The 22122-nt window shown below is 44.6% G+C and overlaps 1 protein-coding gene across 1 annotated transcript; it reads left to right on the top strand.

The window, feature by feature from the left end:
* Nucleotides 1–7834: 7834 nt before the first annotated feature.
* Nucleotides 7835–21545, top strand: LOC125124090 (glycine N-phenylacetyltransferase-like). The gene is made up of 6 exons (XM_047774261.1): nucleotides 7835–8055; nucleotides 11318–11413; nucleotides 15427–15534; nucleotides 17365–17491; nucleotides 18633–18804; nucleotides 20723–21545. The coding sequence occupies exons 2-6, from the start codon at nucleotides 11336–11338 to the stop codon at nucleotides 21123–21125; spliced, it is 888 nt and encodes a 295-aa protein (XP_047630217.1). The 5' UTR covers nucleotides 7835–8055; nucleotides 11318–11335; the 3' UTR covers nucleotides 21126–21545.
* The last annotated feature ends 577 nt before the right edge of the window (nucleotides 21546–22122 follow it).

Here is a 22122-nt window from a genome sequence, read left to right as displayed (position 1 = left end):
ACCGGTGTATGCCAGCCACCTACACCCACGCCTCTACACCACGCCCCCCCCCCACCCCAGCCCCACCACCCTGCCACCAGGCACTCTGACGCGTCACCCCCCATGTTTGCAACACACACAACACAGCCTCACCTAGGCAAACAACCAGATGCCTAACTTCCAACTGAGCTTGACAGCTGCCGCTCCTAGCTTGCTGCAGCCACAGTCAACACGAGATCCGAGCACGCCCATCACTGCCAACCAACCCATGCCTCAGCCTGCCCTGCCAAACCTGATCCTCTAACCTACGATTGAGGCTGAGATCAAACCTGCATCCTCATGGATGTAGCTGGGTTTTTTAACCTCTGAACCCACAAACACAAGTATCCCTCCGACCATCTTTACATTTTATAAATCTTCCTTGAGCGAGAATTCCAGCCCATTGCCCCTGCTTGTGAGCCTTATGGATGCCAGATCCTGTGGAGTTCTTTGGAAGGGGCTCTCCAATGTCTCTAAAGATGAAGGGACGATATTTTATGGAAAACAAGACTTTTCGGTCTTGAGGGGGTTTACTTGTGGGCCCTCTTAGTGTGCTGTTCCTTTATGGTTTGAGGTAGGTGGTGAGAAACATCTGGCTACCCCAGATTACTCTTCGTCTTCAAGTGTACAGACCTTGAAGTTTCCAGACCTGAATTCATCGCCAGTTGTCTCTGCTAACGCGATTCTTATTTGTTTTAATTCCAAGATGTCCTGTCTAGGTAATTAAATAATGATGCTATATCAGGGCCTTTCGTGAGGAAAGATAAGGCAAATTATGTCAAAGTGCCCTAGAACTGTTACACGTTGTATACTTACCGAATCCTGCTTTAATATGCCTAAATCTAGTGCCTGGGGAATGCGGTAAAAATATGGATTGGGGGAATTCCTTGGTGGCTCAGCGGGTTAAGGATCGGCCTTGTCACTGCTGTGGCTTGGGTCACTGCTCTGGCATAGGGCCCATCCCTGGCCTCGTAACTTCTGCATGCTGTATGGCCAAAAAAAATAACCAAAAAACAAACAAACAAAAACCCCCATGGATTAGGGGTCAAGAGTGTGTCTGAGGTACAAGGGTGGCTCAGGCCCTCAGCAGATGGTATTGGGCACATTACAGCAACATGGTAGATTTGGAGTTCCTCTTTAAATGTTTTCCATTTTTCATTTTTGATGGTTGCACTCATGGCATGTGGAAGTTCCCAGGCCAGAGATCAACCCGAACAGCTGCAGTGACAATGCTGGATCCTTACCCCACAGAGCCACCCCAGGCTCCTTGGTTTCCTATTTTTAACACCCCTATTAAAAAAAAAAAAACCATGCACACATAAAAATAGATATGAAGAGGATTGCATGAATACAAGTTAGAGAATGGGCTCAAGATGGCAGATGGAGCCTTTATCTTATCATCTGCCTCAGCCTCACTATATGATTACATGAACACCAATAAGAGCCAGGAAAGAACAAAAAGAATGTGTTGATGCTCCAGATGTGTTGAGGGAATCCTATAAGCTGGAGAAGGAAAAGGAGCAAGCCTAGGGAGCAGTAAAAGTGCAAGAACCTGCACAGGTGTGAAAGCGTCTGCTAGAAGAGCATGTGGGGCTGAATCAGCCCACAGTAAACAGACAAAACTGGTGTAAACCCAACCAGACCTGTTGCCTGTTAGAGCGAGATTGGACAAGTTCAGATGGTTGACCTTTGACTCCATCCTGACTCTTGCTAAGCATTTAGCAAAGCAGAAATCGGGGATGGGGTTGAGGCTAGAAGCAACAGAGAGGTCTGACTCTTGGCAGAGGGGAGGGCTTCCCACAAAGAGGGCAAACTATTGCCACAACTTGCAACACTCCAGGCTCACCTTCCAAAATACCAGGGGCATGGATTCGTAAAAATGTTCTAAAATTGTGAAAAGGAAGTCTCAAACTCAAAGATAAAAGAAAACCGGGACTGACCAAAGACCTGGCAAGGAAAGAGAGGCATCAAACTGTACCTATGGATGAATTCACACCTGCTGAAAGAGAGACAGAGCAATTAGGAGGCTTTAGAGAAGGATGATTGTGACATTTTATTTTACATTCATAAAAAATAATCAACTAGAGATTTGGGAAATTAAAGACTGGAAATTTGAATAAAAGTCTCCGGAGATGGACGGAGTAGCAGAGTGTTCACGGGTGATAGAGAATTAGAAAATGGGGGAGTTCCCACTGTGGCTTAATGGTAATGCCCTTTACTAATATCCATGAGGACATGGGTTGGATCCCTGGCCTCGCTCAGTGGGTTAAGGATCCAGCATTGCTGTGACCTGTGGGGTAGGTCCCAGAGGAGGCTCGGCTCTGGCATTGCTGTGGTGTGGTGCAGGCTGGCAGCTGCTGCTCCAATTCCAACCTTAGCCTGGGAACTTCTATATGCCTTGGGTGCAGCCTAAAAAGACAAAAAAAAAAAAAGAAAGAAAGAAAGAAAGAGAGCTGGGAAGTTTTGGCAGAAGAAGGTATAGCTCAGAGCATCACCCAGAATGAAAATGAGACGGAAAACATGACAGAAAATAAAATCTAAGAGAACTGAACACTGACAAGTTTGAACATCTATCTAAATGGCATTCTAGAAAATGAGAACAGAGCAAATGGAGTTCTGAAAACAATGTAAAAAGAGCAAAAAGAAAGAAGGGGTTGGAGAAGAAGCAAGAGATTTTCCCCAAGTAAGGAATGACTGACAACAGGGATAACTCACTTTATACATTCCTGTGAAATTTCTGAGCACCAAAGGTGAAGACAAGATCCTACAAGGGTCCAGAGAGAGAGGATGGACTGGTTATGATGAGAAGAATCACACTGACTTCACACTTTCACACTTCTCCAGAACAGCCCAAGGCACTTGGCCAACGGGTAAGTGACACCATCAAAGTTCTTGGGAAAGGATTTGGGGTTGTTGGGTTTTGTTTTTGTTTTGCTTCTTAGGGCGGCAGATGTGCCATGTGGAAGTTCCCAGGCTAGGGGTCAAATCAGAGCTACAGCCTATGCCACAGGCACAGCAATGCAAGAGCCAAGCCACATCAGTGACCTACACCACAGCTCACAGCAATGCCAGATCCTTAACCCACTGAATGAGGCCAGGAATGGAGCCCACATCCTCACAGATCCTAGCTGGGTTCCTTCCTGCTGAGCCACAATGGGAACTCCAGAAAAGGTCCTGAATATTCACTCATACAGGCGGGCAAAACAGTATTTAATCAAAAAGGATACATTAAAGAAACATTTGGACATGTAATCCCACAGGACATGAAATCCAGAGAGAGTCTCTAAATACAGATCAATGGGACAGAATGGAAAGCCCAGAAATAAACCCAGGCATCTACGGTCATCTGATCTATGACAAAGGAGGCAAGAACATACAGTGGAGGAAAGATAGTCTCTTCAACAAATGGCGCTGGGAAAACTGGACAGCTAACGTAGAAGAGTGAAATTCCAACATTCTCTAACACCATACACAAAAATAGACTCAAACTGGATTAGAGACCTAAATGTAAAGCCACATAGGCTTCTGGAGGAAAACATAGACATAATGCGCTTGGACAAATTGCAGCACTATCTTCCTTGATCCATCTCCTAGAATAATGACAACAAAACCAAAAATACGCCAATGGGACTTAATTCAACACAAAGGCTTTGGCACAGCAGAAGAAACCATTAATCTCAAAAAATCAAATACCCCGGAATACACCTGACCAAGGAGGTAAAGGACCTATATGCTGAGAACTATAAACCGTTAATCAAAGAAATCAAAGAAGATGTAAAGAAATGGAGAGATATTCCATGTTCATGGACTGGAAAAATCAACATTGTAAAAATGGCCAGACTACCCAAAACAATCTACAGATTCAATGCAATCCCTGTCAAATGACCCATGACATTTTTCACACAACTAGAACCAACAATCCAAACATGTATATGGAACCACAAAAGACCCAGAATTGCCAAAGCAATCCTGAGAAACAAAAACCAAGCAGGGGACATAAAATTCCCAGACTTCAAGCAATACTACAACGCCACAGTCATGAAAACAGTGTGGTACTGGTATCAAAACAGACAGACAGACCAATGGAACAGAGTAGAGAACCCAGAAAGAAACCCTACACCTATGGACAATTAATCTTTGGCAAGGGAGGCAAGAACATAAAATGGGAAAAAGAAAGTCTACTCAGCAAGCATTGCTGGGAAACCTGGACACCTGTATGCAAAGCAATGAAATTAGAACACACCCTCACACCATGCACAAAAATAAACTCCAAATGGCTGAAAGACTTAAATATAAGACAAGACACCATCAAACTCCTAGAAGAGAACGTATCTCTTCAACAAATGGCGCTGGGAAAACTGGACAGCTACACGCAAAAGAGTGAAATTACAACATTCTCTAACGCCATACACAAAATCATGGATATTTTCTCAGGTCAGTCTCCCAAAGCAATAGAAATAAGAACAAAAATAAACCCATGGGACCTCATCAAACTGAAAAGCTTTTGCACAGCAAAGGAAACCCAAAAGAAAACAAAAAGACAGCTTACAGAGTGGGAGAAAATAGTTTCAAACGATGCAAAGGACAGGGCCTAATCTCCAGAATATATAAGCAACTTATACAACTCAACAGCAAAAAAGCCAATCAACCAATGGAAAAATGGGCAAAAGACCTGAATAGACTGTTCTCCAAGGAAGATATACAGATGGCCAGCAAACACATGAAAAAAATGCTCAACACAGCTGATTTTAAGAGAAAGACAAACCAAAACTACCACAAGATACCACTTCACACCAGTCAGAATGGCCATCATTTGTAAGTCCACAAATAACAAGGGCTGGAGGGGGTGTGGAGAAAAGGGAACCCTCCTGCACTGTTGGTAGGAATGGAAACTGGTACAGCCACTATGGAGAACAGTTTGGAGATACCTTAGCAATCTATCCATAGAACGTCCATAGGACCCCACAATCCCACTCTTGGGCATCTATCAGGACAAAACGCTACTTAAAAGAGACACATGCACATGAACCTCATGTTCATTGCAGCACTATTCACAATAGCCAGGACATGGAAACAACCCAAATGTCCATCAACAGAGGATTGGCTTAGGAAGAAGTGGTATGTATACACAATGGAATACTACTCAGCCATAAAAAGAATGACATCATGCCATTTGCAGCAACATGGATGGAACTAGAGACTCTCATCCTGAGTGAAATGAGTCAGAAGGACAAAGACAAACACCATATGATATCCCTTAGAACTGGAATCTAAGAGCCAGCACAAATGAACATCTCCACAGAAAAGAAAATCATGGACTTGGAGAATAGGCTTGTGGCTGCCTGGGGGGAGAGGGAGGGAGTGGGAGGGATCGGGAGCTTGGGGTTATCAGATACAACTTAGAGTAGATTTACAAGGAGATCCTGCTGAGTAGCATTGAGAACTATGTCTAGATCCTCATATTGCTACAGAACAAAGGGTGGGCGAAAAAATGTATACTTGTAGGGGTAACTTGATCCCCATGCTGTACAAAGGGCGGGAAAAAAATGACAACAACTAAAAAAAAAAGAAACCATTAAAAAAAAAAAGCAAAAAGGGGACCCACTGAATGAGAGAAAGTCTTTGCAAACGGTGCAACCGATAAGGGCCCAATCTTCAAAATATACAAACAACTCACACACCTCAACCACAAAAGGACCACCCAATCAAAAAATGGTCAATAGACCTAAATGGACACTTCTCCAAAGAAGACATACAGATGGGCAGCAGGCGCATGGAGAGATGCTCAACCTCTCACTAATTAATGGAGAAAGGCAAATCAAAGACTTCTGTCTCTTTTAAAATAAGGCATAGTTAGCAAACCCCTAGATCTCAGGTTGCAGTTCTGTGACATTAAAATAGGCTTACTTATGCTTATGAAACCTGCAGCCCTTTCAAAAAAGCAAGCAATTCTGTCACCCCTGAAACTTCTTTCATGCTCTTTGCCCATGAATCTACAGCCCTACCAGAGGCAACCACAGTTAGGATGGCTTTAGGGACTCTTTTTCAGGTTCTTGAACTTCATAAGATTCACAGCATATATCGAGTACTATTTCAAGGCTGGAATTTCCATTCACCTAATGCCTATGAGGCGTATGTACGTTGTCGTGTGTGTCAGTGTTTCATTCATTTTTTTACTGTGTCCTATCCCATTTTGTCCCATCCGAGATGGTATGATGTGCTCACTGGCAGGCCTATGTCATAGGAAATAGCTCCATCAATACTAAATTACAACATTTTGAAAAAGACAAGGTTGGTTCGTTCTGCGTGCGCTTCGAGAGGAGTAGGCTGCTTTTCCTCATCACTTACCTGATCAATCCTTAGATCATCTAAATGCAGGTGATTCCGGAAAAGAACCCTGAGAAGGACTGCCCCTGGAGCCTTCCTGGAAGGGACGCCTCTCTCAGGTATTCCTGACCGATTCAGCTGTAAGCTTACAAGGACTTATCTCCAGATGATAAGCATGAGGAAAATATACAAAGAAAAGGCTTCAACGTCAGCTTTCCAGGGAACCTCAGAAAGAAGATGGTCCACAGAAGCTGACTGCCTCAAAACAAATAAAACCTTGGGAGTTCCCTTGTGGCACAGTGGGCTAAGGATCTGGTGTTTTCACTGCAGTGGCTCTGGTCACTGCTGTGGTGTGGGTTCAGTCCCTGGCCTGGAACTCCCACGTGCTCTGGATGTGGACACACACACACACACACCCCCAGAAACCTCCATAAATTAATCTGCTTCTACCAAAGACCATTGACATAAGATTCTTCCAGATTTCTCAACCTACTAGGAGGTCCATTCTCCTTTACATGATGTTATCCTTTATTGTTTTGAATACATCATTCCCTTTTCCAGTTTAAGGGTGTACGCTTCTGATTGCCCACAAAACGTTTCCCTTAACTGCTGATACCTTGTTTAGGGTATAGGGACAATCACACCCTGACTCTCTGATTTACTTCTTCCAAGTTATTCCTGGTTCAGTCAACTTAAAGACTCTCTCACATGGCAGCTCCTTAACAAAATTCCACAAATGACGGGCATACATTCAGCTGATGCTATTAAACTGAATTTTTAACAGTGATGTTCTGATCAACAATTTTTAACAGTGGTATTCTGATCAATGTTAGAAAGGTACTATTGGAGTGGCCGTTGTGGCTCAGTGGATTAAGTACCCAGCAGAGCGTCTGTGAGGATGCGGGTTCAATCCCTGGCCTCGCTCAGTGGGTTAAGGACCCAGCATTGCCACAAGCTGCAGTGTAGGCTGCAGAGGCAGCTCGGATCCTGCATTGCTGTGGCTGTGGGTAGGCCGGCAGCTGCAGCTCGGCTTCAACGTCCAGATGTGGCCCTAAAAAGCAAAATAATAATAATAATTACAATAATGCTCTTATCAAAAGGGGCTGGGTCTATAACCACAGGGAAAAAGCATTTCACTCAAGATTTGGAGAGACATATTTACACATCCAGCCTACCCTACATTCGGGTAATTTTGTTTTGCTTTGTTTCATTTAGGAAACAGTAACACATGTTTTATATTTGTCAGGCACTCACCTAAACATTTCACAAATGCTAGCCTATTTAACTCACAAAAACAAAACCCAAAACCTAGGAAGAGGAGGTAGCATGAGTACATGAGGAAACTGAGGCACAGAGAGATTAGATAACTTGGTAATCTAAGTTTACCAAGTAAGTGGTGGGATCAGAACACAAACTGAGTTTCAGCCAGGCTCCCAAACTTGCAGAAGCAGCAGAACATGTGACCCAGAGGGAGGGACCTGGTGCCACTGGACAACACGCCAGCTAATAGAAGCTTCCCCACCCTCCCCCCTTAAAGAGGCAAGGTCTTTGTTAACGGCTGCAACTCAGCTGTTTCTGGAGAAAAATTACCAGAACACACTGGCAAGTCCTGGCTGTGTGGGCCAAGACAAAAAGAATTCCACATTCTGGAAAAGTCTGCTGCTTCGCATTTCGTCCTGGGGATCTTTCTGCACAGAGACAACTTTTCAGGTGAGGCCCGGATGGTGAGAGAATCACTGTTGTGAGACTTGCCTTCTTTTTCTCCCACGACCAGGGGAAAAATCAGATGATCTTGTTGGTTCTAGATAAGGGGGCTGAGCTCACTTATTGATACACTTTGAAGGAGAGGGAGTTTATTCCGTCTGAGAAGTAATCTGTCACATGTAGTATGTGTCGAGCAGAAAACATTCTTGGAAGGGCTAAGGCCAGTTTCCATTCTGAGCAGATCAACGATATGGAGGGGGGTTGCATGGAGCGGTAATAACAGCTGCAAGGAAGGCTCCCTGATCCAAATGATGTGTATCTAGCACCTACTGTAGGGGTACGTGCAGACATTATTCGATTTACTCCTGTAGGAAGCACTCTAAAAGAGGTGGCCTGTTCCTTAGATAAAGGTTAACCGGGAAAGCGAAATAGTCTGTTCACAGTCAGGGAGGACACATGCAGAGGAACGTGGACTGGAACGCAGACCAGATTTATTGTTAATTCAAATCATGTGAAAAAGAAAGGTCATTCCAAAGATTTTTATCCGTCATGGTATGGCCATGAAATGCCTTTTTCCTCTTTTGTTTTCCCTTCTGAATTTCTCTCTCCACATCCTTACAATTCTCACCTCTACTGCTTCTTTAATGTCTATGAGCAAAGATTTACCTCTTTTAATCAAGAACTGTGTCCTTTGTTTTCTTCTCTCTTTTCTCCTTTTGTTTGAGTGTTGTCCTTTGTTCGTGTGACCGTTCTTGTCTTGATGGTTCCTAGAGTTGCCACCAACTGATGAAGCCAGTAGAATGGCAGTGAGGTGTCAGGTCTGTCTCGGCACAGAAAGACTTCAGTGAGAAGCAGAGCCACAGGTCAGGAAAGAGTTTGTTAGTATAGGAACGCTTGTGAGAAATACGAGCCTGCTGGCAAGGGAGTGCTCCGTCCCCAAGAATTTAGTGGGCTACAGTTTTATCATCAAAGGAAAAGTGGAGAGGGCAGAAGACCACCTTCTTCTTCATTCTTGAGTAGACGTCAGCCTGCATCAGCAGTGCCTCTTCTGTGTCAGGCAGGGGAGCGTTCTTGTCCCAGCAGGGTCCGACCGGGACGGTCATGCCACAGTAGAAACCGGCAAAAAGGCGGGCTTTGCTAAAATATGATCCATCATCTCAGGTTTCAGTAGAACATCAGCTTTTCCTGTATTTTTTATTTTTACTGTGTGCAGAAGAGCATATCCTAGGACTCACTGTGTCACCAACCTCACTGGGTAGGATGTGGGTCTAGTTCCACCAGTGTTTTCTTATCTGGGAGCATGCCTTATGTGCTGTGTCATGCTTTTGTTTCCACGCAAGCCTGCTTGGTTTTATTGTTCAGTAAGCTGGTTTTCTCAAGTAATCATTAACTCACAGGGGCATCCCATACTGTTATTCTTTCCTTACAATCCCCTGGTGAGATGAATTATTTAATCACCTACTTTGTCCTCTTTACTCTGTCCCTATCTGCTATGCGAACGTGATTGATGTGGCCTTATCCTAGGGCTAGATGTTGAGATTGTCTTGTTTTTTTATTAGTTGTCTTTTTTTTATGACTCAGTGAACTTTATTACATTTATAGATGTACAACGATCATCACAACCAAATTTTACAGCATTTCCATCCCAAACCCTCCGTGCATCTCCCCATCCCCAGCCTGTCTCATTTGGAAACCATAGGTTTTTCAAAGTCTGGGCGTCAGTATCTATTCTGCAAAGAAGTTCGCTGTGCCTGTTTTTAAGATTCCACATGTAAGTGATAACCTTTGATGTTGGGGTCTCACTGTCTGACTTCACTAAGCATGATAGTTTCTAGGTCCATCCATGTTGCTGCAAATGCAGTTATTTCTTTCCTATTAATGGCTGAGGAATATTCCATTGTGTATATGTACCACATCTTCTTTATGCACTCTTCTGTCGATGGGCAGTTAGGTTGTTTCCATTCATGTTGCCTTGCCTATTGGAGTAGATGTATGTTTTCAAGTCATGGTTTTCTCTGGATAGATGCCCAGGAGTGGGATTACTGGATCAAATGGTAATTCTGTGTTTAGCTTTCTGAGGAATCTCCATCTTGCGTTCCACAGTGGTTGCACCAATTTACATTCCCACCAGCAGTGTAGTGGGGTTCCCTTTTGTCCACACTCTCTTCAGCATTTACTGTTTGTAGACTTTTGGATGATGGCCATTCTGGCTGGTGTAAGGTGGTACCTCAGAGTGGTCGTGATTTGCATTTCTCTGCTAATGAGTGATGTTGAACATCTCTTCATGTGTTTTTTGGCCATGTGTATGTCTTCTTTGGAGAATTATCTGTTTGGATCCCTTGCCTATTTTTTTGTTGGGGTTGTTTGGATTTTTTGTTTGTTTGTTTGTTTGTTTTTGGTATTGAGCTACAGAGGGTGTTTATAAACTTTGGAGATTAATCCCTTGTCAGTTGTGAAGATTTTCATTTGCAAAATCTTCTCCCATTCTGTGGGTTGTCTTTTCATTTTGTTTAGGGATTCCAGTGCAGAACTTTGCAGAAACTTTCCGTTTTAATTAAGTCCCATTTGTTTATTTTTCTTTGATTGTCATGATTCTAGGTGGTGGATCTGAGAAGATCTTGCTGTGGTTTATGTCAGAGAGTGTTTGGCCTATGTTTTCCACTAAGAGTTTTAGAGTATCTGGTCTTACATTGAGGTCTTTAATCCACTTGGAGATTATTTGTGTGTATGGTGTTAGGAAGGGTTCTAATTTCCTTCTTTTCCATGTGGCTGTCACTAGTTTTCCCAGCACCACTTCTTGAAGGGGCTGTCTTTTCTCCATCGTATATTCTTGCCTCCTTTGTCATAGCCTAGTTGGCTGTCGGTGCATGGGTTTAACTCTGGGCTTTCTCCCCTCTTCCACCCATGTATATTTCTGTCTTTGTGCCAGGGCCATATGGTTTTGATGATTGTAGCTTTGCAGTAGAGTCTGAAGTCAGGAAGCCTGATTCCTCCAGCTCCATTTTTCGTTCTCAGGATGTCTTTGGCTCTTCTAGGTCTTTTGTGCTTCCAAACAAACATTGAACTATTTGGTTCAAGTTCTGTGAAAAATGTCCTTGGTAATTTGATTGGCATTGCATGGAATCTGTAGATTGCCTTGGGCGGTATGATCATTTTGGTCATATTGGTTCTTCCAATCCAAGAACATGGAATGTCTTTCCATCTGTTTGTGTCATCTGTTTGGTTCACCATCTTCTCATTCCTGCCTGTATTCTTGGTCCTCTTCTAGGCTAAGGTACCTGCCAAGATGCTCCACTTGCAGAGTCCCCAGATGCTGCTGAGGCTAGAGAAATGCTTGAGGAAGAGCCTCCCTGAGTCCTTAAAGGTGAGCACGGGGCATTCTTAGGGAACCAGAGGGTTGTCTCTTCCTGTAACAGGAGGGAAAGAAAATGACCTTTGACTGAGCATGCCTTCGGTAGCAGAAACTCACTCATGGTACATCTCATGCAGTCCACACCTTCTTGGCAAGGAATGGATATTTGTCCTGGAAGAGGAAGCAGGTCTCAGGAATACGACCTATCCAAATACATAGATAGATACATAGGTAGATAGATAGATAGACAGACAGACAGACAGACATATATTTGCTTTTTAGGGCTGCCCCTGTGGCATAGGGAAGTTCCCAGGCTAGGGCTCGAATCGGAGCTACAACTGCCAGACCATGTCACAGGCCACAGCAATGCAGGACCTGAGCCGCACCTGTGACCTACACCACAGCTCATGGCAATGCCAGATCCTTAACCCACCGAGCAAGGCCAGGGATGGAACCCATGTCTTCATGGTTACTCGTCGGGTTCATTTCTGCTGCACCACAATGGGAACTCCATGCCCAATATTTTTAAGTGGCCCCAAACTGCTCTTTGCAGAGGCAAAAACATTTCCTTGGTTTTTCGTTAAGAGGTTCACCTAAGACATAATAATTTTTCAACCTTTCTGCCTGAGGTGAGGTTACCACCATGTGTCTTTGGGGAATATTTCATAGGCCAAATCCTATCTCTTTGACACCCAAAAGAAGGTACACTATCCATGGAGAAGACCTAGAAATGATTACATACCCTTCATTATTTTATTGCAACATTTGTTACCAAGGGGCTGGATTTACACGTATTTCACTTATATTTTCATTTTTACCAGAGGATTGACAAAGCTAGGAAATGCTTTGTATTTTGTTTTATTTTATTTTGGAACTGCTCTTTTAAAACGCTACTCTTATAGCTAAAGCTAGAAGCTCAAGTCACATGCAACCACTGTCCACACCAGCACCACCTGGGTATGTCGGGGCCAGAAACGGTGGCAGAGTGGTCCATTAGAAGAAGTAGGAGGCAGTTATCACCCTTACTTCACCCCAGCTCCTGGGCTTTATCTGTGAACTCATACACACTTCCAAACGCCCACATGGGATGGGTATCAGGCTTCTCCCTGTGTTGCAGAGGATGTATCTAAGGCCAAGAAGACAAATAACTTGCCCAACTGGTTATACTGCTGGGGCCAGAAATAGAAGTCACCTACCGAATGTGAGCTTTCCTGAGCTTGCCTGAATGTTTGGAGCAAAAATCTCTCTCAACTTCAGATGGCAAAAGTGAGGAGAAACGGGATCTCTCAGCTCTTGCTGGTAGGAATGTGAAATGGCACAGCCAGTCTTGAAAAGCAACTTGTCTGTTTCTTCCAACACTCCCTGTCCAACCAGCACACAACCAACAATCGCAGTTCTGAGCATTTGCCCCACAGAAATGCACGTTTATGGCCACACAAACTCGAATACACAAATGTCTATGAGAGCCTTATCCCTCAGAGTCAAAAACTGGAGGCAACCCAGATGTCCTTTCATAGGTGAATGAACCATGGCACATCCATACCACGGAATACCACTGAATGATAAAGAAGGAACGAGCTATGGATACCTGCAACAATCTGGATGCATCTCCAGAAAATTGTGCTGAGTGAAAGCAAGCCAATCCCCAAGGGTCACGTGCTACGTGACTCCATTTATCTAAAATTCTTGAAATAACAAAGTGGCAGAAATGGAGACCAGATCGATGACTGCCAGAGGCTGTGGGGGAGGTGGGGCGTGGGACGGTAATGGGAGTGCCTATAGAAGAGCACCCCGGGCGGGCGAGCCTTGTGATGATGGAAAAGCTCTGCATCTTGACTGGATTAAGCACCGCCAACATCCTGGGTGTGGTGCTGGACTGGCACAGAGCCCGGAGGTCTCTGCACGCCACCAAGTTCACCGAGCATACAGCCAGGACTTTACTCCAGGCAAGTTACCTCTTGAAACCAACAACTGACCATTATGCTCACCCACTTGGCACAACGCCCTGGACATTGGTCAATAAAACTTATACATTTCCATTTCCATTCATCTTTTTGGTCCACACCATGCACCCTGATGCTACCACGGGGTCAGCTATTAGCCGCTGTGCAAGTATTAGCCACTGTTTCATAGGTCGGACCAGAAGTTTACAAGGATGTCAATCATGGTTACATCTCCTTCTCTTATTGGAGGCTAATACTTTGAAAGGCTGGGCATAACTTGGGGGTGAGCTGAAGGTAGTCACCTTCCTCAGCCTTATCCATTGGTGACCATCCTTTCACGCTGGGGAAGAGAAAGGTAATCATTCTTTCATAGGTTGACCCTCTGGCTTTAGTTTTATTTACTAGCAAAGGACCAGAGACTTAGGAGGAGAGATAAGTTAACCAGGGGGCAGAGTTCCCATCATGGCTCAGTGGGAACGAATCTGACTGGCATCCATGAGGAGGCAGGTTCGATCCGTGGCCTTGCTCAGTGGGCTAAGGATCCGGTGTTGCCATGAACTGTGGTGTAGATCAAAGATGCGGCTTGGATCTGACGTGGCTGTGGCTGTGGTTGAATTGTGCAGCTCCAATACAACCCTAGCCTGGGAACCTCCATATGCTGTAGATGTGGCCCTAGAAAGGCAAAAAAAAAAAAAAAAAAGAGGGGGAGAGAGAGAGAACGGTTGGGATTAGCACACATGCACTACTATATATAAAATATGTAAGTAGCAAGGACCTACTGTGTAGCACAGGGAAAGCTCCTCAATACGGTATAATAACCTACATGGGAAAGGAATCTCAAAAGGAATGGAGAGATGTATGTGAACAACTGATTCACTTTGCTCTACACCCAAAACTAAGACAACATTGTCAATCCACTCTACTCCAACAAAATTAAAAAAATAAATAAATAGGAGTTCCCGTCGTGGTTCAGTGGTTAACGAATCTGACTAGGAATCATGAGGTTGCGATTTTGATCCCTGGCCTCGCCCAGTGGGTAAAGGATCCGGCATTGCCGTGAGCTGTGGTGTAGGTCGCAGACACGGCTGGGATCCCGCCTTGCTGTGGCTCTGGTGTAGGCCTGTGGCTACAGCTCCAATTAGACCCCTAGCCTGGGAACCTGCATATGCCGTGGGAGCGGCCCAAAAAATGGCAAAAAGACAAAAAATAATAATCAACCAATAAATAAATAAAGGACCAAAGAGACTTGCCCCTGATCTTTAATTACTAAAGCCCCCACTTACTGGTAGGAAATGTTTACCTTGCCCAGAGGATAATTTGAAAGTTTCTGTTAAAAACATGTAGATAACTGTAGACCCAGCAATCTTGCTTCGAAAAACCTTCCCTGGGCACATAGTGGGTACCTATGCAAAGATTTCTGCAAAAAGATATTCTTTGAAGAGTCAGTTTTCACAGGGAAAATTGGAAACACCTAGAGTGTATCCGAAATTTTTCATTTTTGTGAAATTCGATGTGTGTGTACAGGAACAGAAGGAAATCTACTGAAGATCTTACTAAAAACTATAATGGGAGAGTTCATACTTTTTTGTCATAAATTTCATTGGTCTGAATATTTTGTAGGTAAATATTTTTGAAAGATACATTTGTTGGGGAAAAAAATCAAACCTCAAAAATGGTCTGCAGAAATTCTCATTAGGTACCTTCCAATCGAAAAATTTCCTTTTTCATGGGAGTTCCTGTGGTGGCACAGTGGAAATGAATCCCTCTGGTATCCATGAGGAGGCAGGTTTAAACCCTGGCGTGGCTCAGTGGGTTGGGGATCTGGCGAGGCCGTGAGCTGTGCTGTAGGTCCCAGACTCAGTTCGGACGGATCCCGGATCCCGAGTTGCTGTGGCTGCAGTGTCAGCTGGCAGCTTTAGCTCTGATTCAACCCCTATCTGGGAACTTCCCTATACCACGGGTGTGGCTCTTAAAAGAAAACAAAAGGACAATTTCATAGAAATAAACCTTGCCCTGATTAAATGATGCTTTTGGTCCTCCCTTCCTAATAAGCCAACCCTCTCCTCTCTCGGGAAACTGCAGGTTTATGGCACCGTCTTCCACATGAACCAGGGAAACCCCTTCAAGCTAAAGGCCTTGGTGGACAAGTGGCCTGATTTTAATACAGTGGTTATTCGCCCTCAGGAGCAGGTAAGATGCCAGATGTAGAACGAATATGCCTCCGTGTTCATGTGTGCTGGGCGCCTACCACACGCCTGGCCACGTGCTAGTCCCTCTGGATCCAGAAATGAATTTCTGGAGATGGTTGGGGGTGAGGGTTGTACAATGTTGTGAATTGTCCTTAACGCCACTGAACATTAAAAACGGTCAGTTGGTACGTTTCATGGTAAGCCTCTTTTATCACAACAATAAGACTATTGTTGAATGAACGGGTAAATAGTTCAGTAGTTTTGAACCAGGTCCTACCCATCTCTAATATTTCAATGCAATAAAGAGTCATAGGGTATTCCTGTGGGTAACATAAAGATAGGTGAAGGTAAATATGAATAATGTTAGGGCAATATTAAGGACAACTTACAATACTTGTATTTGGGAATATAGTTTCAGTAGCAGCCTTTTAAATCACTCAGACTAAGGGGCGATTCAGGTTCGAATATAAATATGTTGTGAGCGTATTGAAAAACATCAAGTAAAAATGCCTCCCTGCAAAACTATGTAACCATATGAGGTCATTTGGATACAAGTTATTTACAAGTAAAATTTAAATATAGAATGATTCTTTCAAAATTCTTTAAAAAATAGATGAAGTTCCCATTGCGGCACAGAGGGTGAGGAGCCCAACTAGTATCCAAGGGGATGTGGATTCAATCCTTGGCCTCGCTCAGTGGGTTGAAGGGTCTGGTGTCGCCATGAGCTGTGATGCAGGCTGCAGATGCAGCTAGGATCTGGCGTTGCTGTGGTGTACACTGGCAGCTGCAGCTCCAACTTGACCCCTGGCCTGGGAACTTCCATAGTCCCTGGGTGCGACCCTAAAAAAAAAAAAAAAAAGGTGGGAAGTCCCCTTGCAGTGCAGCTGGCTAAGGATCTGGAGTTGTCACTGCAGTGGCTCGGGTCACTGCTGTGGTGCAGGTTCAATCCCTAACCTGGGAATTCCTGCATGCCACAGGTGTAGCCAAGAAATAAACAAAAATACCAAATTAAACACAACGCAAAAATAATTTAAAGTATAGAAATCGAAAAATGGAGTAATATTTGCTTTGTTATGAAATCTTGAAAACACGGACTGTCAGCCATATTAATGCTGAGTACTTTGATACATGTAAATTGATGTCCAATACTTTCCACTAGCCTACTCTTGTTGGGTGGTTGTTCTCTGATTCCTTCCTTCCTCTTCAAGTAATCTCATCTTTCATATGTGAATTCTGAGGAGGTCTCTTTGAGCAGCTTTTGTGGTTCCTTTTTTTGGGGAATAGGAATTATTTTTTAAACAATAGTTCATTGTGGTTTACGTTTTAAAGACATCATGTGCCTTCATTCTGCTCAGCTTCACCATGTGTAAGTGAAAATTCTGATGGAGGGGTAGCCACATCAATTTCAATACTGCTTTGTTCAAACTCCATTTGTTCTAAGACCCTTTGAACCAAAGTAACATTTGCTCTTATAGCAGAAGCTTGTCTCCGATGAACATCCGTTCTTTTTCCTGAGTGGTACAGAATTATTCAAGCATACTTTCTAAGCTGGTGCATGTTTGGTTGATCTGAAATTGCAATGCATCCTATAAATACCTGGTATAGGCACTTGCTCATAGTGGAATAATCCATTAAATCTGTAACTTATGATGGATTATGATTATAGTATGATTTGCATCTCATGATGTCAAGGATTCAGCAGGATGACCATGCGTCTAGAAGAATGTAATGTTCAAGCCTGTAAAATAGCACCATGTGATGAGATGCCAAGCACAAGTATTCCAACCCCTGGGTAATCAGTGTGATTTATCTACATCACCCAACCAAACAGGAGATGACAGATGACTTGGATCACCACACCAATACCTACCAAGTCTATTCTAAGGATCTCAAGAACTGTCACGAAGCCCTTAGCACATCAGATGTCATCAACTGGAAGCAACATTTGCAGATCCAGAGTATGTAAGGGATGTGGGATGTGTGCCGGCTGCTGGGACTGCTCATGCCTATACCTGCAGGGTCACTTTTTATCCTGAGTACATTCCCCCCTACAACCGTTCTTTCTTTTTACCACCTCCCCCCCGCCCGGACACTGGGTTGGATGTTCATTTTTCATATCCGCTGCCACCATCTGTTCAGCAGGGTTGAATTCAAACATTGCAAACTGTGGGGTCCTTCTAAGAAACTGTGGGTAGTGTAAGTTCTCGTTAGCTGAGGATTCATGATCTATTTTGCAGACGTGGTTGGGGTCTCTTACGGTGATCGATCCCTTAGGCGGGAGAGCAAAGCTCTCCCTCTGGCCTTCCATTCCTAGCATTAGAATGATGAATCCCTGTGCCATGGAACCCCTCCCTGGTCACAAGGACCGCGGTCCCTGAAGTCAGCTTCCCTAGGCTGGCATCCTTGCACTGCTTGTACTTGCTTTGTGATCTTGAGCAAGTCATAGAACTTAGCTGTTATTCAGGTCCGTCACATAAAAAACGGAGATAAGAAAAGTACTTAAAACAAAGGGTTAATGGGAAGGATTTAATATGCTATTTGACCAATACCCAAGCATGTCGTATGCGCATGTAAGGTACTACTATTTTTACAATGCCACTTCTGGGAGTTCCCATTGTGGCTCAGTGGAAACGAATGTGACTAGCACCCATGAGAATGCAGGTTTGAACCAAGGGCTTCGCTCAGTGGGTAAGGACCCGGTGTTGCCACGAGCTGTGGTGTAGGTCGCAGATGCAGCTTGGATCTGGCGTTGCTGTGGCTGTGGCGGAGGCCGGCAGCTACGGCTTCAATTCCACTCCTAGCCTGGGAACCTCCGTGTGCCACGGGTACGGCCCTAAAAAGACAAAAGACCAAAACAATGAAAATGATGTAATGCCACTTCTTCTTGACGTCCATGGTCATGTAGTCAGGAGTTCTAGTATTACCTCTGTGCTGCATAGGAGAAAACATGCTCAGGGAGTGATGTGGCCTTGGTCACACGATCCATGGCCACACCAGAAGCAACACTGTCTGACTCCACATCCTGCCTATGTCTATTGGGAAGCTTCTTGAAGCATCTAAATGGGCAATGACTTCTCTCCTAACTTTACTCCTCTCTAGGTTCACAGCCCAGCCTGGACAAGGTTATACAGAATCTTGCAACCACTAAATTCATTAAGGTCAAGAAAACACAATGCATTCTCTATATAACGCCGGAGATGGCAATAAAACTGCTTCCTTCCCTGCCAGAGACAAAGAACTTACCTCCTGGATACAGCAGACCCAAAGCCAGGTGAGTCTGAAATAAGACGCTCTGCCCTACTCACCTCTTTCGCTGCTCAAGTAGCCTCCCAACATCTCTCCTTACAATGCGCTCTTATCTCCCTACAATCCATTTCCAAGCGGATGCTTTTGTAGTGTGTGTAATGTGGATTCTGTTAACTCACCTGCTGAAAAGCCCCTGAGGTTTCCCAGCTCACCTTGAATAAAATCAGACTCTTCTTATGGACTTCCAAGGTCCTATAAGACCTGGAACCCATCCCCTCTTGGGTTTCATCTTGCCCCTCTTGCTTACTCCCATCAGCAGCTCTAGCCATCTTTTTGCAACTTGATCTCATACACTCACCCATGCCTCTGGGCCATTGCCTTTTTGCACTTTGATACCTTGTCCTTCCCTCTGATCTTTATCTAATGACCTCTGTCTTGCCATCCACATGCTCCAATGTCATTTCCTATAAGAGTTCTCAGAGCACCCTGTGTAAAACCACCGCCCCCTTAAGTGTTCATCACTAACCCAATTTGTCTTTTCTTGATTGCATTTATCACGATCTGACATCAGCTTCTTGGTGTACGTATCGACCTGTTTCTTGTGTGACCCTCTGCTCTACAAGGGCGGAGAGCTCCTTGATGTAGTTCACTGACAAACCCTCCAGAGCCAGAGCAAAACGCAGAGCAGATGCTTGCTCTATGCGCTTTTCATGAATTCACTCCACAGGGCAACAGGTTTCTGGTAAAGAGAAATGAAACAAATGATGGGTCTTCCCCCACTGATGTCCAGCCTAACACTGACTAGAACTGAACACTGCTGGTGAGGACGTGACCTGGAGATGCCCACTCCTAGGGCGCCCTGTGTGCTAAGATGCCTGGAAAAGCTTCATTCACACAGTTTCACACACGACACCTGAAAAGCACCGCCACATCTAAAATCTCATTTGATTCTCTTGTCCACCCCATGACATAGACAAGAGAGGAGATATTATCCCCGCTTTCATGACAGAAAATGGGATCAGATGAAGATATATTTGTTCAGGTCATGTGGACGGTTAAGGACATAATGGGCTTGAGTCTAGACCTCGTAATTCCTCATCGTGGATTCTCTTTTTCCCTCTCTTTCTGTTCCCTCTGGCATATGGGAGTGTTCGGGCTAGGGCTCGAATTGGAGCTGCAGCTATAGGTCTACACCACAGCCACAGCAAAGCCAGATCCAAGTGGCATCTGCAACCTAGGCCACAGCTGACACCGCTAGATCCTTAACCCACTGAGTGGGGTCAGGGATCGAACCCACATTCTCACGGACACTGTGTTGGGTCCTGAAACCACTGAGGCACAATGGGAACTCTAGGATTCTTTCTAGGACACCTCCTAAAGCCCCTTTATGTCTTGCAGAAGGCTTCACATTCAGTGCTGTGTACCCTAGGGGCTGCCTGCCCTCATCACTGCCCTTCTCTGGTCTTCAGCTTCCCACAGTGGCCAAGGGCCCCCTGACACCAACATTCTAAGATTTCGGGATCCCAAGCTCGATCTTCATAAATAGCTTTTATGTATGTTTCTTACCTGTAAAATAGGGGCCCTAGCACGTCTCTCATATTAACTGGAGAGTCAGTCACTGTGCTGCTGAGAAGAACTATCCATTTTACTGTGTGTGAGCACAAGTCTTAGGTACTTATGATGGAATTGCTCTTATTATATTCATATCAGATTTTGAAGAAGGTTCGGTGAATAGTCCCACTTTATAAAGAAGAAATGGAGGCATAGGAACATCATACAGCCTCCTGAAGACAACTCAGTAGCCAGATTATGGCCCCAGGCCATCTGGATGCAGAATCTATACCTTGTGCTCTGATTGTCTGAAGACGATTTGGGGGCAAACAAATATATCACTCCACAGCATGTGTGGTTTATGGGCTGTTCTCTCCCCTTGTTTTCAATAGTAACCCAGAGGTGTTTCAAGTCTCATCCATGGATGTTACCCACGCTGCCTTGGTGAATAAGTTCTGGCATTTGGGTGGCAACGAGAGGAGCCAGAGATTCATTGAGCGATGTATCCGCAACTTTCTCTCCATCTGCTTGCTGGGGCCTGAGGGCACCCCTATATCTTGGTCCCTGATGGACCAGACAGGAGAGATACGGATGGGGGCCACCCTGCCTGAGTACCGGGGCCAGGGTCTCATCTCCAATTTGCTGTGTGTCCACATCCAGGCTCTGGATGAACGTGGCTTCCCCACATACATGCATACAGACAAAGCCAACAAAACCGTACAGAAAATCAATCACAAAATGCATCACATCCCCTTTCCTTGTGGTTGGAACCAATGGAACTGTGTGCCTCTGTAAAGCAGCTCTGAAGCCACCATGGTGTTGGCCAGAGATATGCATGGGTGGCTAGAAAGAAAGAAAAAGGTGTAATCAGCAGTAAAGCCGCGGGTGTTGTTTGGGCTCTGGGAAAGCAGCATGATTGGTCCACAGAGGCAGCAGAGTTCCTGCTCACAAATCACTCATGAAATCTCTTGCTTCCAGCAGACCTGGCATGACCAGACCTGCCTATTTCCTCCACATCCCAACCCTGGCTACCACATTGCTATTCTGCGTTTCTAGGAGTTCAACTTTTTTTTTTTCCAATATTTCACATATAAGGGATATAATGCAGTACTTCTGTTTCTGTCTGGTTTATTTTCCCGATTCTCAATTTTCTTCTAATGCAGATGGCTAGTAAGGAAAGTATCCATAATCAATAAAGCATATGTGAACCCACTATTCTGGTGGTGCTGCTATTCTTCTGTGGGCAACAGCATCATATGCACCTCTCTTTAGGGCATGCACAGGGAATGCAGGGTCAGAGAATGTAGGTAGCTCGTCTTATCACATCAGCAGGGCAATTGAACACTGTGACTTCCAGAAACGATACACAAGCCAAATAGCTGTCATTTCACAAGAACTTAAAATCCGAATGACAGAGATAGTTTACATTTAAGGTAAATCAAGAAAAAATAGCAACGGGATTAAGATGGTGGGATAGAAGGCCTGGCGCTCACGTTCTCTCACAAAAACAACAGAATTACAACCAAATGCTGAACAACCTTCAAATGGGCTGGAAACGTTCAAAGAGATATCCTACTCCAGAAGACAAAGAGGTGGTCACATCATGATGGTAGGAGGGGCAATTACCTGATAGAAGCAACACCATACTTGCTGGGTGGGAGGACCCCCAGACTGGAAAGTAACTGTATCACAGAGACTCGTCTACAGGAGTGAGAGTTCTGAGCCCCACATTAGGTCCCCATGCCTAGGGATCTGACGTAGGGAGAAAGAGCCCCCAGAGCATCTGGCATTG

The sequence above is a fragment of the Phacochoerus africanus genome, chromosome 4 (genome assembly GCF_016906955.1).
Source record: "Phacochoerus africanus isolate WHEZ1 chromosome 4, ROS_Pafr_v1, whole genome shotgun sequence".
NCBI lineage: Eukaryota > Metazoa > Chordata > Mammalia > Artiodactyla > Suidae > Phacochoerus > Phacochoerus africanus.
This window is presented reverse-complemented; position numbering and strand designations above follow the sequence as displayed.